This window comes from Thermobia domestica, chromosome 11 (genome assembly GCF_964235325.1).
Source record: "Thermobia domestica chromosome 11, izTheDome1.hap1.1, whole genome shotgun sequence".
Classification (NCBI taxonomy): domain Eukaryota; kingdom Metazoa; phylum Arthropoda; class Insecta; order Zygentoma; family Lepismatidae; genus Thermobia; species Thermobia domestica.
The window spans coordinates 71,618,462-71,635,518 of NC_137464.1; the positions used below are offsets into that span (position 1 = coordinate 71,618,462).

Here is a 17,057-nt window from a genome sequence, read left to right on the forward strand (position 1 = left end):
GCGTGATGTGATAAAAAAAAAGTTGAATGGACACATAAGAGCTCTGTTTAATTCAGCTCAATAAAATAAAGTTTTCAAAATACGTGAAATGTGGCAGTAGGCAGACATAAATAAATTCCTAATAATAATTGAAATGTTCTAACATTACTCTATTTTTCCAGGGAAATGAGAAATATATCTGTGCTGTACGGGTGAAAATACTTAAAGAGAATACTTTTTTTTTATATATATATAAAATATGTACAGCTTTCGCATTTTATGGTTTTGAAACATAATGAATGAAAAGGTACTAATGCATTAACAATTTTGCTTTGCTAAAAATATTTTGCATGAAAAGACTCTTGTTATTATTAGAAGCTTCGTATTTCTATCTAATTTGTACAGTGTAACTCTTAGAGCATTCGAACTTTATTTAATTTGCGGATAATTATGCATTACTATAAACCGCAATAATTTAATATGTGTGTTTTCTTTCTCTACTAAATTTACAGTAAGTTTGACAGCTAATTATCTTGTAAGAAAAAAAACTGTGTTTTTTATAATGTTTCAACAAGGCTGGTGAGTGGTTCTTTGATTTTGTTTTTTACAAGATTATATTATTGATGGTGTCTGGAACGATTCAACAATCTCTGGTCAAACGTCACCTGCGAATTACACAGCCACACACACACAAAAAAAATAAGAGTTCTGTGCACCGGACCCCAGGGTATGAAATCGATGTATTTTGTTACACAGAATCCAAATTTTGAAACCCCATGAAGGTCGATCGTATCGATTTTTTTGTTATGGGCGGAAAACGAGCGATTTTTGATAGGGAGGATACACGTAATAGATCTATGCATAAAAACAAAATATTGTGCAGCGGACCTCAGGGTATGGATTCGATGTATTTTGTTACACAGAATCCAAATTTCGAAACCTTAGGACGATTGGCCATATCAATTTTGTTATATGGGCGATAAACGTGTGTCCTCCCTATCTAAAATCGCCCAAGTTTTTTGCAGATAACAAAAAATTGACACGATCAATGTCCTGGGGTTTCGAAATTCGGATTCTGTATAACAAAATACATCGAATCGAATCCATGCCCTGGGGTCAGCTGCACAGCACTTTTGTTTCTTTGTATAGCTGTTACGTGTATCCTTCCTATTCAAAACCGTTCAAGTTTTTCGCCCATAAAAAGGAATTGTCAAGGTCAGTCGTCCTGGGGTTTTGAAAGCTGGATTCTGTGTAACAAAATACATCGAATCGAATGCATACCCTGGGGTCACCTGCACAGCGCTTTTGTTTCTTTGTATACCTGTGTTACGTGTATCCTCCCTATCCAATATCGTTCAAGTTTTTCGCCCATAAAGAGGAATTGTCAAGGTCAGTCGTCCTGGGATTTTGAAAGCTGGATTCTGTGTAACAAAATACATCGAATCGAATGCATAGCCTGGGGTCACCTGCACAGCACTTTTGTTTCTTTGTATACATGTGTTACGTATATCCTCCCTGTCCAAAATCGTTCAAGTTTTTCGCCCATAAAGAGGAATTGTCAAGGTCAATCGTCCTGGGGTTTCGAAAGTTGGATTCTGTGTAACAAAATACATCGAATCGAATCCATACCCTGGGGTCAGCTGCACAGAACTTTTGTTTTTATGCATAACCCTATTACGTGTATCCTTCCTATCCAAAATCGCTCGTTTTTCGCCCATAACGAAAAATCGATACGATCGATCTCCCTGGGATTTCAAATTGAATTCTGTGTAACAAAATACATCGAATCTATACCATGTGCACAGAACTTTTATTTTTTGTGTGGCTGTGTTATCTATGTACAGGTGGAAGACTGATAACTTAGACGGAATAGATTTAATTAGAATAACAGCGGAGAAGGAAAACTACTAAAGTTTTGTTTTAACAAGGAAATCATTAACAAATAACGTGAAATAGATACACTTGTATGATAGTTTCAAAGGGTTAGGCCTATGTAAATTTTTACAATGGACAGCATCACTAGTACTAATATCTGAAAAAGTGTAGGCCAAAGTTCTTCCTGTTTTTTTATGTTTGCCTATGTAGGTAATAATTTATAGTCAATACGATTTGGGTTATTACAGTTTTAAAGAAAAAGTGTATGTTCGTGGATCCATTATATAATAATAATAATAATAATAATAATAATAATAATAATAATAATAATAATGTTCTTGATTCATGCATTTATTAACTTTAATTTTCAAGCTGTTTGTAATAGCGTATTGCACGAAACGTTAATAGTTTCAATACTTTCGGTCAAAATACTTTCAGAATAACTAAAAATGATTATTCAATGTTAAAAATACCCTTGGCTGTATGGTGACTGAGCTAACATTAAATGCTTGTGCAACTATACTTTTAAATGAGGAATAAAATATCCTTATTGAATTATACAAAAGCCCACATTACTTACATTGATTATCTGCAAATCAATATCAATTCAACACCTTGTATTTGACTATTGATAATAATTTACCTTATCAAGTTTATGATGTAGACATACATTGATGTAACTAATTACATCCTTTAACATTGAACTAAGGATTTTTGATCTTTTAGTCTTTATTGCTATTAGTATCTACTAATAAAATCTTTGCGTCCAAGCAAACACTATTATGTGTCCAATTGGTAAATGTTAAGCTATTCCAATACTTGAAAAAAATAAATAAATGTGATTCAAAATCTGAAGTTTCTTATAATCTGTTATTAGATTAACTCTTGGATGAAGATTAATTTTTATAACCTTAAACATTATCATTACAGTTAAGACAACACTCGTATATAATAAATCACGTTTGTTTCTTCAAGTAACTGGGAACAGAACGCAACTCATGCTTCCGATCGATTGTTCAACCAATCGGTCATTGTCAGCTGTGACGTACCAGACGTCAGAACAGCTGCTTTTTTGAACTCCTTCCTGTTCCTCATCCTGGGTGTCTCTCCGCGCCATTTCTTCCAGCACTGTAGTCCAGACTGATCAAGCCAAGGGTGTACAGTGCTACAGATTTGGTAGGGGATTCTACTCCACCTTGACTACTACCCAAACGGGTAGTCAGACCTTTATCACACATTACTTCATTATCATCTTGTACATCTGGAACTCTCTGCTGCATTCATCCTGGGCTTTTGCCCACTGATTTGGCTATTACGATGGCGGACTCAGGCAAGACATCTCGCTTAGAGAACAAAGGTCGTCATTCTAGTCTGTCCGCCTCATAGCCGGGTCATCCGTTCGTGCCGCAAAGACAGAACCACGGAAGGACTCTGGTGCTACACATAGACACCAGCGGCGAACCTCACAGACATCTGTAACTTCTATTGTGTCTACTGGCTCTGTTCGCTCTCGGTCACCTCCAGAGAAAGAAAGCTATGCCACCCGCCTCATCACTTCGCCTCCATCGAAAAAGCAACATCTGCACTCCGATTCAGACACAGATGAAATAGTCATTGCCGATACTCCAGAAGAAAACTCCAAAAGCGCTCCACAGCAAACGATTCATTCTATGTTTCTGACCAACTTTAACAGCAAGTTTTCAAATTCCACATTTGTTGCACTTCAACTTCGAAAGTACTTACCACACGCAGCCACCTCTGAGATCGTCCATACCCGCAATGGTATCACACTGAAGACCACATACCAAGTGCTATTCCAAACCATCAGAAACAAAGTACCTATTGACATTTCCGGTAAAAATGCGCAACTAACATCACTTCAAGACACCCAACGTAAATAGATGCCTCCCCTTAGACAAACACCTTTACTTTCAGTTGTTATTAGAGGCGTAGATTCCTCATACACCGATGAAGAAGTGCTGGAAGAACTAAAATACGAAGGGCACACCATCACAAAGGCCATATCGAGGCCCTACCTACATGATTCGGGTGTTGACATCACACCAAGCAACCATCGATGATTTGCTAGCGAACGGTGCTCTAATCTATCAACATAAACATAGAGTGGAGCCATCACGTTCACCACTACCGTTGCTCGTGCGCTGCGAAAAATGCCAGGAATATAACACACATTCAACTTCCGAGTGTCGGAACGCTCACAAATGTGGTTATTGCTCCGGCCCACATTCTACCCGATCCTGTACAAATCCTAAGTCTCCTCCGAATTGTCCCACTTGTCATGAGCAACATCCTGCATATAGCTATAAATGCAAGGGCAAACCCGATCCACCAACGATATCATCCTGAACTAGTAGTTCCTCTTCGTACACCAGAACAACCTGTCACACATCACCATTCTATAGATGCTCCAATAACTCTTGATCAGCTGCTGACTTTCTTCACTTTGGCAATGCAGAACATTCAACCTTACCAACAACCTCACATTCTTCAGCAAATCATTCACGCAGGAAAGTCCACATTCCATGTTAACTTTACTGCCACCTATTCTGGAAACACCGTACATTTTCACACTTCACTTCCAGAAACTATTTCTCATGTCTCTAGTGTTCCTGTTTCTTAATATCCGTTCATTTCGTCAAAACAAAGTTCTCTTTGAAACGTTGCTAGTTGAAGAACACGTTACAGCCTTTCTATTGGATGAAACATTCTTAACGCCATCTATGATATCTCGTATGCCTGGATATACCTTACTGCGTGACGATTGCAAATGACCTGCTCCACGCGCCCATGGTGGTATGGCTTTTAGCTTTCTCCATAAAATTCCACATCGACATGTTTGCTCTGCTCTTCACCTCCCAGAATACGTCCTATCTTCACTCTATTTTCGTAACATCACCACCACTGTCGCAACCATTTACATTCGCCCTGGTCATCCGTTACCAACTGTATTTGTTCAATTTATATTCGACTCATTCAATCATTATATCATTATGGCAGATTTTAATATGCATAGCCGGTCCGAACAATAAAAAACTGACTTCAAAAATTTTCTTACTACTAACACGTTTGGTATCATACAGAATCTACCAAAATCTACAAGACCCATTTCAAATACAACGCCGGACATAGTCATTTTATCCATAACTCTAGTTTCATATAGTTTTGTCGAAGTTTTAGATCCACTTGGTAGTGATCATGTGCCAGTGAAACTTACCATTAACACTCATAGCTATAACACAACCCAAGCGCAACCAATTCTCCCCACCAGCCTTCGTTTTGATAAAGCAAACTGGAATAACTACGGATCACATCTTTCTATTAGCACAGACCACCTCACAGAACCTACAACGGAAGACGAGCTTCACTGCAGTAAATTCACTTCACTACAATAGATACTTTAACTGTCGCAATCCAACAAGCTAGTACACGTTTCATACCTACAAGTACGTCCCAACCATATCAGCCTACTTTGCCGCCAAACTACCTTATCATGATAACATGTTCTCGACAGCTATATTGTGAATATATTCACACTCATAATCCAGATGCCCTTAGCCATCATAAACAGTTACAACGCACAGTTCGCAATTATATTCGTGTTTACAAACTCAGATGTTGGATTAGAACATGTGACAAACTCTCAGATACTAATCATCCTTCAAAGTACTGGAAACGATTCAATGCTCTATGTGGCAAATATACAAGGACTCCCTATCCTATTTTAATTGATAACTCACCAGCAAAAGGGGACGTGGACAAAACAAATGCTTTTGCAAACAATTTCGAACGCATCTTCACACCTCAACCTTTCGCTGATTCTTCACATCCAGCCGAAAAAGTTAATGTGAATTCTTACGTTTTACAACCCAATCCACGCCATTTCCTTCTACCTGACACACCGTTAACTTCACCCATCACAGTCGCTGAACTCAGAGCTGTTGTCAACCGAAAACGTAATTACGCCCCAGGTTTTGATTAGGTCACTTACTGCCATATCAAAGAAAGCCCTTTATCATTGTTGACTCTGCTAGCAACTATTTATACCTTCATTCTCCGATCTGGATATTTCCCAATACCATGGAAAACTTCGAAAACGCTTATGTTTCCTAAATCGAACAAACCGTTAGATGATGTTTCATCATATCGTCCAATTCAGCTTACCTCCACCTTTAGCAAAATCCTCGAACGGATACTAGTCAAACGACTCCATACAAGGTCTGTATGATAAGTAATGAGACTCGCCGCGCCGCGGCGCGCGTGTCGCTGGAGCGGGTTTGTCGGTGATGGAGGATGTAGGGGGGGGGTCCGAGCAAAGCAACGCACCGCGCGTCAGTTGGCTCCGAGCCTTAGTGGAGCGCGGACAAGCCTTGGACAAAGCCCTTGTGAACATTCTTGTCACGGCGGAAAATCAACAAACATGGAGGGTTCCATCGAACAGCGTTATGCGATCAAATTTTGCGTTCGCCTGGGGAAAACGGCTACTCAGACGCTTTCTCTCATCACGGAGGCCTACAAAGAGGAAGCCCTATCCAAAGCCCAGGTGTTTCGTTGGCACAGTGCGTTCCGGAACGGCCGGGAAAGCGTTGAGGATCTGGAGAGGGCTGGACGCCCGACAACAGTGACTACGGACGAAACTGTGGCAAAAGTGAGGGATCTCCTGAACTCAGACCGTCGATTATCGTTGAGATTGATTGCTGATGAACTCGATATGAACCACACAACAGTGCACAAGATTGTGACGGAACAATTGGGAATGAGAAAAATCTGTGCGAAACTGGTGCCGCGAGTGTTGACTGACGAACAAAAGCAACGACGTGTTGATTGTTGTCAGGAACTGTTGAACCTCATGAACAGTGACCCTAACTTTGAAGATGACGTCATAACAGGTGACGAGTCGTGGGTGTTCCAGTACGACCCTGAAACGAAACGTCAAAGCGCGGAGTGGCACACTCCTGCGTCCCCGCGCCCCAAGAAGGCCAGAATGTCGAAGTCAAAGGTGAAAACAATGTTGATTGTTTTTTTTGACAATGTGGGGGTGGTCCACAAGGAGTTTGTACCCCAAGGACAAGCCGTCAACGCCGCCTTCTACAAACAAGTCCTTGAGAGACTGCACAGGAGCGTCAAGCGGAAAAGACCGGCGATCGCTAGCCGGTGGAAGTTGCATCACGACAATGCCCCTGCCCACACCGCCTTCTTAGTGACCTCCTTTTTGACCCGGATTGGGGTGGAAGTCCTTCCACAACCACCCTACAGCCCAGATGTGAGCCCGGCCGACTTCTTCCTCTTCCCGAAGCTGAAGCCACGCTTGAAAGGAACCCGTTTTGCAGACGTCACAGCCATCCAAGCAGCCGTGACCACATTTCTAAAGGACATGCCGGCTGCTGACTTCCAGGGGGCGTTTGCAGCGTGGAAACATCGATTGCAGAAGTGCATCGACGCAAGAGGAGAGTACTTCGAAAGCTTTTAAGTCCCTGTACAGATCAGATCAATAAAACAATGTTTCCAGACCTGGTCTCATTACTTATCATACAAACCCTGTACATACCTTGCTCATCATCACATTCTTCCTATATATCAAGCCAGATTCAGACCTGCTTTCTCTATCAACGACCAACTTCTTCGACTTACGAATCTGATCATCACACATTATAATAGTGTCAGACCCTCTTGTCTCGCACTATTCGATTTAGAAAAAGCATTTGACAAGGTCTGGTATCTAGTTCTCATTCAGAAACTTATTCGACTTCATATTCCAATCCTTTATATCAGATTTATTTTCAACTTTCTGACTGGTTGTCTTGTATACGTTTCTATAAACGATCACGTATCACATCCAATCTTTACATTTTCAGGTGTCCCTCAAGGTTCTCCATTATCGCCTCTCTTATATCTCCAGTTTGTTACGGATATGCTTCAACTTCCAGACAAACTGCACATATTTCAGTACGCTTGACACTGCTTCCCTTGCTCTTTGCAATACAGTCCAGGAAATCAATGCACTTTTACAAACAGCCATAGATAATTTCTATCAGTGGTGCAAAAAATGGCATTTATTAATTAATGCTTCTATAACTCAGGCCATCGTCTTCCTACCGCCGAAAAAGTCAACCAAAGGACGCCGTAATCCCAACCGCTTAACGCTTCAGGTTGACGACGTTCCAACACAAGCCAGTAAAACAGCAACATACCTAGGTGTAACATTCGATCGGCATCTTACGTGGAAGAAACACCCTATTAGTAAAGCCTACAATCGCCTAAATCTTTTGAAGCGTTTATCTGGCACAACCTGGGGCTTAAAACCTGCCACTCTACTCAATACTTACAAAGCCTTCTTGCGTCCGACCCTAACACATGGCCATACAGCCTGGATTTCTGCTCCTGACAGTTTTTACCAGAAACTACTCATACTTAAAAGACATGCCTTCCGAATTGCTTACATGATTAAATTACCCAGTCCTACACAACACTTTTAGTTTGATTACATTTCCTACTTTACAGTACCACATCGAGAAACGCAGGGTAAATTATATCACTAGACGTTACCAAGATCATCATCCTCTTTAGTTGGATACGATGCATTATTTAGCAGTTCACCCCGCACCTTCTCGTTTTATGCACACACCCCTGTCACTATTATTCACTCTCTACTGCTACACACTTCCACCGAATCATCCTGACATTCATCTACTTGACGATTTTCATACTCACCTTCATCATCCTCTCATCTTCCCATCTTATAGTGCACAGTGGCACTCCCTTTTAACTAACATGGGTTTCCCTCTGTCTCCACTATAGCCTAGAGTAGCCCCTAGGCAAGAAGATGGTTTCATTTGTGTTCTTACATAACCTGCGTGTTGTGGCGTGATTTGCACCTCATCTCATTCCTCATCTTCATAGTCACAAGACATTCCTATATTCAAGCCTTTATTCATATATAAACATATGCCGCTAGCACTATTTTCACATCATTATCACTTTCTTTTCATTGAACATCCTTGTTTGAAAATATGAATAATATTATGTTTCTTTCTCAATATGTATATTGTGTGATTTTCTGATTATGTGTATCTATTACAGCATCTATTATATTTATTCTGTTTGTTAGTTTCTTTGTTTCCTTTTCCTGTTCCATCCAACATGTTAAGGCCGCAAATGACCTTAAGTCCTCTGTTTTTCTTTGTTGATATGTTTTTAAAAAATATTTTCTACTTTATACAATCCCTTAGACCAACCATTATCCTTGATCCAATAATTGTTCCGCTTTCCCTTACCTAAAAGAGGGCGTAACCCTTCAACAGGGTGCTAGCCTTTGGCTAGCTTCTAAAAAAAATTTAAAAAACGCAACTCTTATCTAACCCCAAACTCGGAAGTCTATCAACATACATCAATGCTTCTTCTATTGGATCATTTATATCTCCTTCGAATCCGATACATTACGCATCACACAGCTGCATCTCCTCCTGTCATTACTGACTTCTTAGATCAGACTCCTGCTATCCCCCGCTCTGGTTATCTCTTTTGGACCACCTCCTAGCAATTTATGAACGAGAAATCAAAACAGATAACTATAAAACCGAATGTCGAATCTATCATAACAATCCCTATCTATATCGCTAAAAGCCTGGATATCATACTCGCTTTCCATTGCTACTTACACCAGAGCTTATTAGCTGCCCAAGGGCATTTGATTAACTTACTTTACTGCGGTGTCCACAAACTATATTGTTGCACAACCAATGCTAGTAGACATTGATCACCATCTCTCTAAACATGTACTGAAATGTGTTTACCATCTCCACACAATTATTGCATGACTCTGGCCAAAGAGAAGATGTCAGCTTCTACGGCCCGATTATCTTGAAATGGGAGTTAAAGACAGTTAAAAAAACATGCAACTCTTTATAACTTTTGTCTAGCTTAGAAAAAGATGTTACAATGAAGTAGGACTCAGTCCCTGCAATAAAAGAAATAGAACTTAGATTGACAGATTTCTGTTGGAATTTTAACTACTGCATTTGTGTTTAGCAATGTAAAGTTATTATATTAATGTGAGATGAAATAAATTTCAAAAACTTATTACTTACCTTGGTCAATGCCCATTTGACATCTTTCTCTCTCTCTCTCTCCTCTCGTTTAACAAAACAATCAATGTTGGTTGTCAATATATTGATACAATGCAGCTCATATTTATGGAGTTTTTATATGGTATTAAATTACGAAGAAACATTAATGTATGTTACAAATTTCAAACTGAAATAACTTAACATCTTATCGTCTTTTATGCTGGGGGGCAAAGCGTAGCACATCAAAAATTTGTAACACCGTGTATTAAGACAACTTAAGAATGTATTTAATGATTTTTTAAGGATAAATGAAATAATAAAAATTAATTTCTATGGATATTTTTGACAGTACACTACAAGCTATCAGGACTCGAAATGGTCTTAATTACAAGGATCTACTAAATTGTAACGGTACAGAAATTTAACCATTAGTGTAGAGCTTGGCTCAGGTCTCCTTATGAAATTTCTGAATCTCTTATTTCTTTATAGGAGAACTTCCTATAACTGTGGTGTGATGCCTGCGTTATCTATTTTTATTTCCTTAAACAAATAGTTTCTTATTTTACAATAGCCAAAATACATGTTTCAATTTTGGGTACTTTATATTACTCCCATCTCGAAAGTTTGAGCACGATGCTATGTGCCAAAAGGAATAAAATAAAAAATAAAAAAACTGTCTACCTACATAAAAAACTACCTAAGTATATAAATTAAAAGAAAATATACTTGAATTCGTCTATTACTTGTTGAACACTGTGCATATGTATTTTTTGGGGTACTTTACAATATGTTTATTATTTTGAATCCTGCAAATATTCTACAAGCACAAAATGATTATTGTTTATAGCGATAGCTGACAGTAAAGTGATGAAGATATAATGAAAATATAACATGTGCAAAAATATTTTAAAGATATACTTTACTACACAATTTGTGGTACCATTTTATTATATCAATGATAATAATGACAAATATTGATATATTTCTTCTTTTTAGAAAAGATTTTGTTGTAACAGGAGAAAGAGTTTAAATCAAATTTTTAAAACGTTAATTCAATTTTAATTGCAGTAAATCGTGACATTCGTCAATCACTAAAAGCATAGTTTAATATTTTTCTTTTCATTCTTTGAATTTCTTTGTTTAATTCTTATTTAGAAATGTATTATACAATAATACATAATTAATAATCATTTTGCTTAATTTATTGTTTTTCAGACTTGTGAAAATGATGCTGCAAATGGATCTGCCAAAAATACCCAAGAAAATGAGCAGCCGTAACTAAAGTTTGTAAGTGAAGTGTGTACTTACTGAGGTGGCCCCACCTTTAGAAATCGACGCTCAGGTAGAGCTTGCTCATTCAAACAGAAAAAAAAATATTTGTTTGTTTCTTCTTGTATGTTTTCTTCTACTACGATGACAGATGGCACGATAATATAAGAAAAGCAACAAGGGACGAATAATGTTGTTTCAGAATTCATTGAAATAATGTTGTTGGAAAGAAAAACGAAGAAGTTTTCCACCTGCAAACAAAAACAAAGAAGCAACAGAAAAGTGTGTGGGTGCATGAGCGTAGTTTAATAAAGTGCCTTATTTAAATAAAAAAAAACAAACATTAAGAAAAGTAAGTGAATTGAATTTTAAAAAAACGAGCATTCAATGCTGAAGAACGAAAGTACGCTATCTGATAAAAAAAAGAAAAAAATGTCCTGAGGTGTGTGAGAATGTGTACGGTGTGAAAATGTTACTTTATTATTTCCTAAAAAGTAAAACAAAAATGTCAAAAGAAAGAAAAAGCATCGAACATTTATAAATTAATAAATTTTTGTACTTTTTTTAAAAAAATTACAAGTGACTTACATCATAATACTTACACCCAGTGTGACTGTCGAACTGACGACACACAATGAAACATGACCAAAATCTTTCAATGTGTACAGTTATATGTGTGAAAATATATATATATGTAATACTATTTTTTTCTATATTTATATTCACAAGTTACAAAGTAACAGAACTTTTTTCCAGTCAGTTGTCTTTTTCTAAATACAGAAGTGAAAAAAAAGTAAAAAAGAAAAGAATTAGTGTTATGTTACAAAGGTTTATAAATATATATATTATTTTCTCTGTTGTAAATATTAACCATTAATGTTCTCTTTTTCCATACAATGGCTTCGAACTGTGTTAGTAATGCAAGTTCAAGGAACAAAAAATCTAATAGTTAATCCGGCTTTTCTGATTACCATATTCTTCTTCCTTTATTGAGTAATCAAAATAAATGACAGAAGATAACGAACCTTAATAATTGCTTAAAAATCTATTTTTATTTATTTGGGTATATATTTCAAGAACATAGTCTGATTATGATGTTTCATGTTAATTATTTTAACAAATCGAAGTGCTATAATAAACCAGGATTCGCATTCTAGATGAAGAAAAAGGGGAAAGATGATGACTTTTTTTTTAATTTCAAGACCATGTACATTTTTATTGTTCATTATGCACTTATTTAAATCTGTGTTCGATTCTAACAATGGTTAATTTCTGAAATCATGACATTTCTAGCCTCCTCGTTTATGAGTAGTTTCTTGTGTTTAATTTCAATTTTAGCTTTTAGCACTTCTTATTGAAAATATACTTCTAGAAACACGCAACAGACATTGGATAGTAATGGACTAAATATCCGAATATATATATATATATATATATATATATATATATATATATATATATATATATATATATATCAGAAATTATTGTGCGGTTATTTCTTGCTGCCAATATCTACGAAGTGTTTTTTTCCCCACAATTTGTTGAAATTAGTATGGCTGAGAAACTTCTGTTACTGGAATAACTGAAGCATATGTTCAGTTGAAAACAATTCTCACTAGATGGAGATATAAATTTAAGTTATTTTATAAATTTTCGGATTACGAAAGAGGAAAGGGTGATTGTCCTAGAAAGAAAAGAGCCAAGAGTTCGTATGTTATTTTGTCTACTCTAAACGTGTCAGTTACTAAGAGTTCTGAACTCAACTATTTTGAGTGACAATGGTAGTTAACTATATGCTTAAAACAGTCCAAATTATCGTACTACAATGATTTTCAAAAATCTTCACTAAAAGTTACTAGATTACCTCACCGTTAAAAAAAAGAAAAAGAAAAAAAGAAATGATGAACTATTATCTCACTGCATGAATTTAAGAACTTGCTAAATTCTTAGAACCCTCAAAAAGTCCAACTATAACTTAGCCATTCACTTGCAATGGTGATTTAACAGCATAGTTTTGTAATTGGAGCCCTCCCATTTTATGCGCATAGTTACTTGTTCAAAACTGCTGTGAGTATAACAAAACATAAAACTGGATAATGATTTGAATGTATATCCTGGTAGGTTTTGCAATTCATAATCTAAGTATCGCACAAGAACATAAAACAAAGTCACAAACTATCGAATTGCTGCCAAGCGACATTTTCAAAATAATTGTTACTAATTACAGATTTATGTATATTTTTAAATCTAAAGTTTTCCGCGTTTACCAAACTATTAATTGCATGAACGTGGGCAATTCTTCATTTACCACATTTAGTTACTCATCTTAAACGTTTCAGTAATATATAGCTGTCATTTATAAGGTTTCAACAAAACAATTTAAGACTTGCTGAACCATTTAATATCTGACAAAATAAAACTTACCTTAGTTCATTTAAATACATAATAATTTTAGAGCAGTTACATCTAACAAATTTGAAACACCCATTCAGTCCAGAAAGACAATAGTCATTGTTGTAATCAACATTTTAATATAAATCTTGGTTGAATAAAATCTTACTTTTTTCTTACTTGAATCAAACTTCGTACATAAGACACCAGCTACCAGTGGCGTAACTAGCTATGAGCTCGGAAAGCCCAAGCCCCTCCCGAAACTAATCTGGCCTATCTTATACAGCAGCGTTGCAGACAAAGTTTGGTAAAATTTACAAAAAAATATCATTATTGCTTGTCATTTGTCCAGTATCTTTAGAAAATATGCAAACTCATATGCACATGCATCGTGGGTGACGAATGCTCTTAATCTGCATTGAGGTATGAGACATCACGTGTGAAAAATCGTCTTAATAATTGTGAATTTGAATTTTTATTTTAAGACCTTGGCATGGTAATAATAGGGATAACTAAATTTCTTGTGATGGGGAGAGTTCAAACTTTCAATTTTGTCCATATCAGATGGAGCAGCACGTCGTTTGCAGACTACTGTACTAGGTAGTGCTGACTCCTCCCGAAATAGAATCCTGGTTGTGCCACTGCCAGCTACATGGTTAGGAACAACTTAACCGAGTTATACACACCCGTAGTAAGAGAACATACACACACGGTGATAACATGGAAAGAGAAAGGGAGAGAGCTATATAAATCTCTTTATTAGAAACTACTTGTTTGCAGCAAATAGTGAAAGAGATTTGAAGAAATATAACATTTATAAAATCAGAAATATTTAAAACATTTATTCTAATATTTATATTCCTATTAGATGTTGCAATACTAAATTAGCAAAATTAAATTGACGTTGATTTATTAAAGTAATAAGTTTGCTGAGCGTAACTGCTACTACTGCCAAGAAGAAATTGGTAATCAGAATGCCAGGTTTACCACTCAGGTTAGAATGCCACAATGTGTGCCATTTTTCTTTTCTTGTGAGAACTTGTACAATGTATGTTGTATGTTGACTCCAATGGGAGTTAATGTAATAAAAATAATAAATGTTAAAAATGTGAATGAGTGAGTATTATTATTTTAACATCCTAATGTGTGCTCCATCCTTTTGTCTGAAATATTTGTTATTTCTTGAGCGTCTTGACACTTTCGTTCAATGTTTGCCTAAGTACATATCTTTTGACCTTTCAAAATCTAATTGGGTTATGTGTTGTCCTATCCCTAAGGGTGTTGAGACAGAAATTGCAGTGTTAAATTCATATGCAGTAATTATAGAAGAACAGGGAACTCTCGATTCAGCCTTTCTGCTCTCATTTTTCCCAAGATACTTTGCGGTCGGTGACGTCACGTGGAGTATCGCCAAGGATGTTATAAAATAGAGGATCTGCCCATACTACAAAATCGTGAAGCCATACGTATCCTATGATTGGTGATTTTTCTTACCTGTGAAAGGTTATTTCGGGTAATTTCTTCTCACTGCTATTTGTACACCCATACGAGCAGCATGTAATCATTGTAACAGTTATAATATAATATAAAGCTGAAGGAACGACTTAAATAAAAATAAACGACAGACACACTACATGTCTACATATGAAGATCCCAATATTTTGAGCTAACATATATGGCGATCATTCAGTTACCTAATAGGATGAAGATACATATGGGCAGGTCCTCTATTTTGTAACATCCTTGGGTATCGCGAGGTATCGTTCAAGAGAACAAGTGAAATGCTGCAGTGCAATTTCGCCAGTTGGTATATAGGCAAAATTTCCTCCACAAGGCGTCACGGACAGGGAGTCAATCAGAACGCTAAACGCGAACTGGGGCTATCTGTTATTTTATATACTTTGATAGAAGAAGCTGAATTGTTTATAATTTGCTGAGTTAGTTGAACAGTGGATATAAAAAGTTAATAAAAAATAATTTATCGGTTATCTAATAAGTGTCCTCGCCATAAGTTTGTATGATAAGAATTTGTCATATGCATTTATGTAACTAGCTGAACAGTAATTATAGTTGTTGACACTTGACGTTGGGCTAATTCAAAGGAAGTTATTTAATATACATCACACAGGAATCTAGAATTAAACTTAACAATTCTGGTGCAGTTTAAAAGGAGAGATTCCATTAATTATTCTCCAGTAGATAATGGTTTTAAATAGAACACTATAGTTGATTTCATTGAATTGCGACAACGGTATAGTTACATTTCTGATTGACACGGGAACGATGGTATCGGCAATCAGTAATATGGTAAAATTTGTACAAGGAAAAACTATCCAATCATATCAAGGAATATTAGCAAACGTGGATGGTTCACACATTAACATTCAAGGACAGTTGTCTTGTAATATTCTAGTTAATCAGAAACGTTTCATCCTTCCAATAGAGACAGTTGTATTGGGTATGTCGTGTCCAGATTCTGCAGTGGATTAAGAGCCACGTAAAACTTGGTGAAAAAAGTCTTCACCTTTCTGGAGTAGAGATGCTTATCAGGAGAATCATCGTGGATGTTCTACCCATGGATTATCTGAGGGGGTTCACATAAGCAATCCCAGTCTGCAATAAAAGAAGAACATTTTGTCAGACTGTCCAGCATAGAAGAACCCTGCTTTGCACATGTCTACAGACTGTTGGACAAGAGTAGAGGATCAGTGTCAAAAGTAGAGGATTCAAGTTTAGAGAACCACATAATGACGGTAGAATGGGCCCCGACATACCTTATCCTACGGCAACGCAGGTATAAAAGAACGTTCAGACTGACAGTTCCGTTCAAGGTGTCAGGAAGGTCGAAATTCTTGACAGAGGATTTTGCAGACATCATAGTCTCTTGGAGAGGGAGTTGTCTTGGGAATAACCAGTACATTGTCCACCTGAAAGCCCCGCAAAAAGGGGCAATACGATGAAAAGTTCTTGTGGTCTTTCTCCACCACGTCGCCCGGCTCAAATTTATGGAGATCACTTAATAACGTCTAGAAGGTGAAGAAAATATAATCCAGTGCGAGCTAATGAAGCTACAGAAATGGCACTTACGTTCCAATCACGGAAGGCAGCTAGCTGAACTCGTTCATCCTTGAGAGCTGAGAAAGAGGAAGGGGATGAGGCAGTATTTGCATTGAAATTGCTAGGGCCTGCATCCATGGGTTTGAGAGAAATACTACTTCTTAGATTTCTACTAATATATATGAAATAATCAGATATATGATAGTTGTAAATTAGCCTACACGGGAGATCATTATATTGCGAGCAGTGATAATGATTAGAAATAATGTAAGTAAAAGGCTAATAGTCATCGGAAGAAACAAATCTCATCACTAGGAAGTACCTTCGACGAACATCATCATCGTCAGCCTAAGCACACTTCAAAAAGGATTTAAACCATAAAAAGAATTTTAAAATGTGTGA

The 17,057-nt window shown here is 36.8% G+C and overlaps 1 protein-coding gene across 3 annotated transcripts in view; it reads left to right on the plus strand.

Annotated features, from left to right (window-relative positions):
* Positions 1-13,106, plus strand: part of sas (stranded at second transmembrane protein) — a 325,151-nt gene extending 312,045 nt beyond the window's left edge. For all 3 annotated transcript variants that reach the window (XM_081730579.1, XM_081730578.1, XM_081730580.1), the window contains one exon: positions 11,154-13,106. In XM_081730579.1, the coding sequence (XP_081586705.1) occupies positions 11,154-11,161 (8 nt within the window). In that variant the 3' untranslated portion in view covers positions 11,162-13,106. The remainder of the gene's footprint in view (positions 1-11,153) is intronic.
* The last annotated feature ends 3,951 nt before the right edge of the window (positions 13,107-17,057 follow it).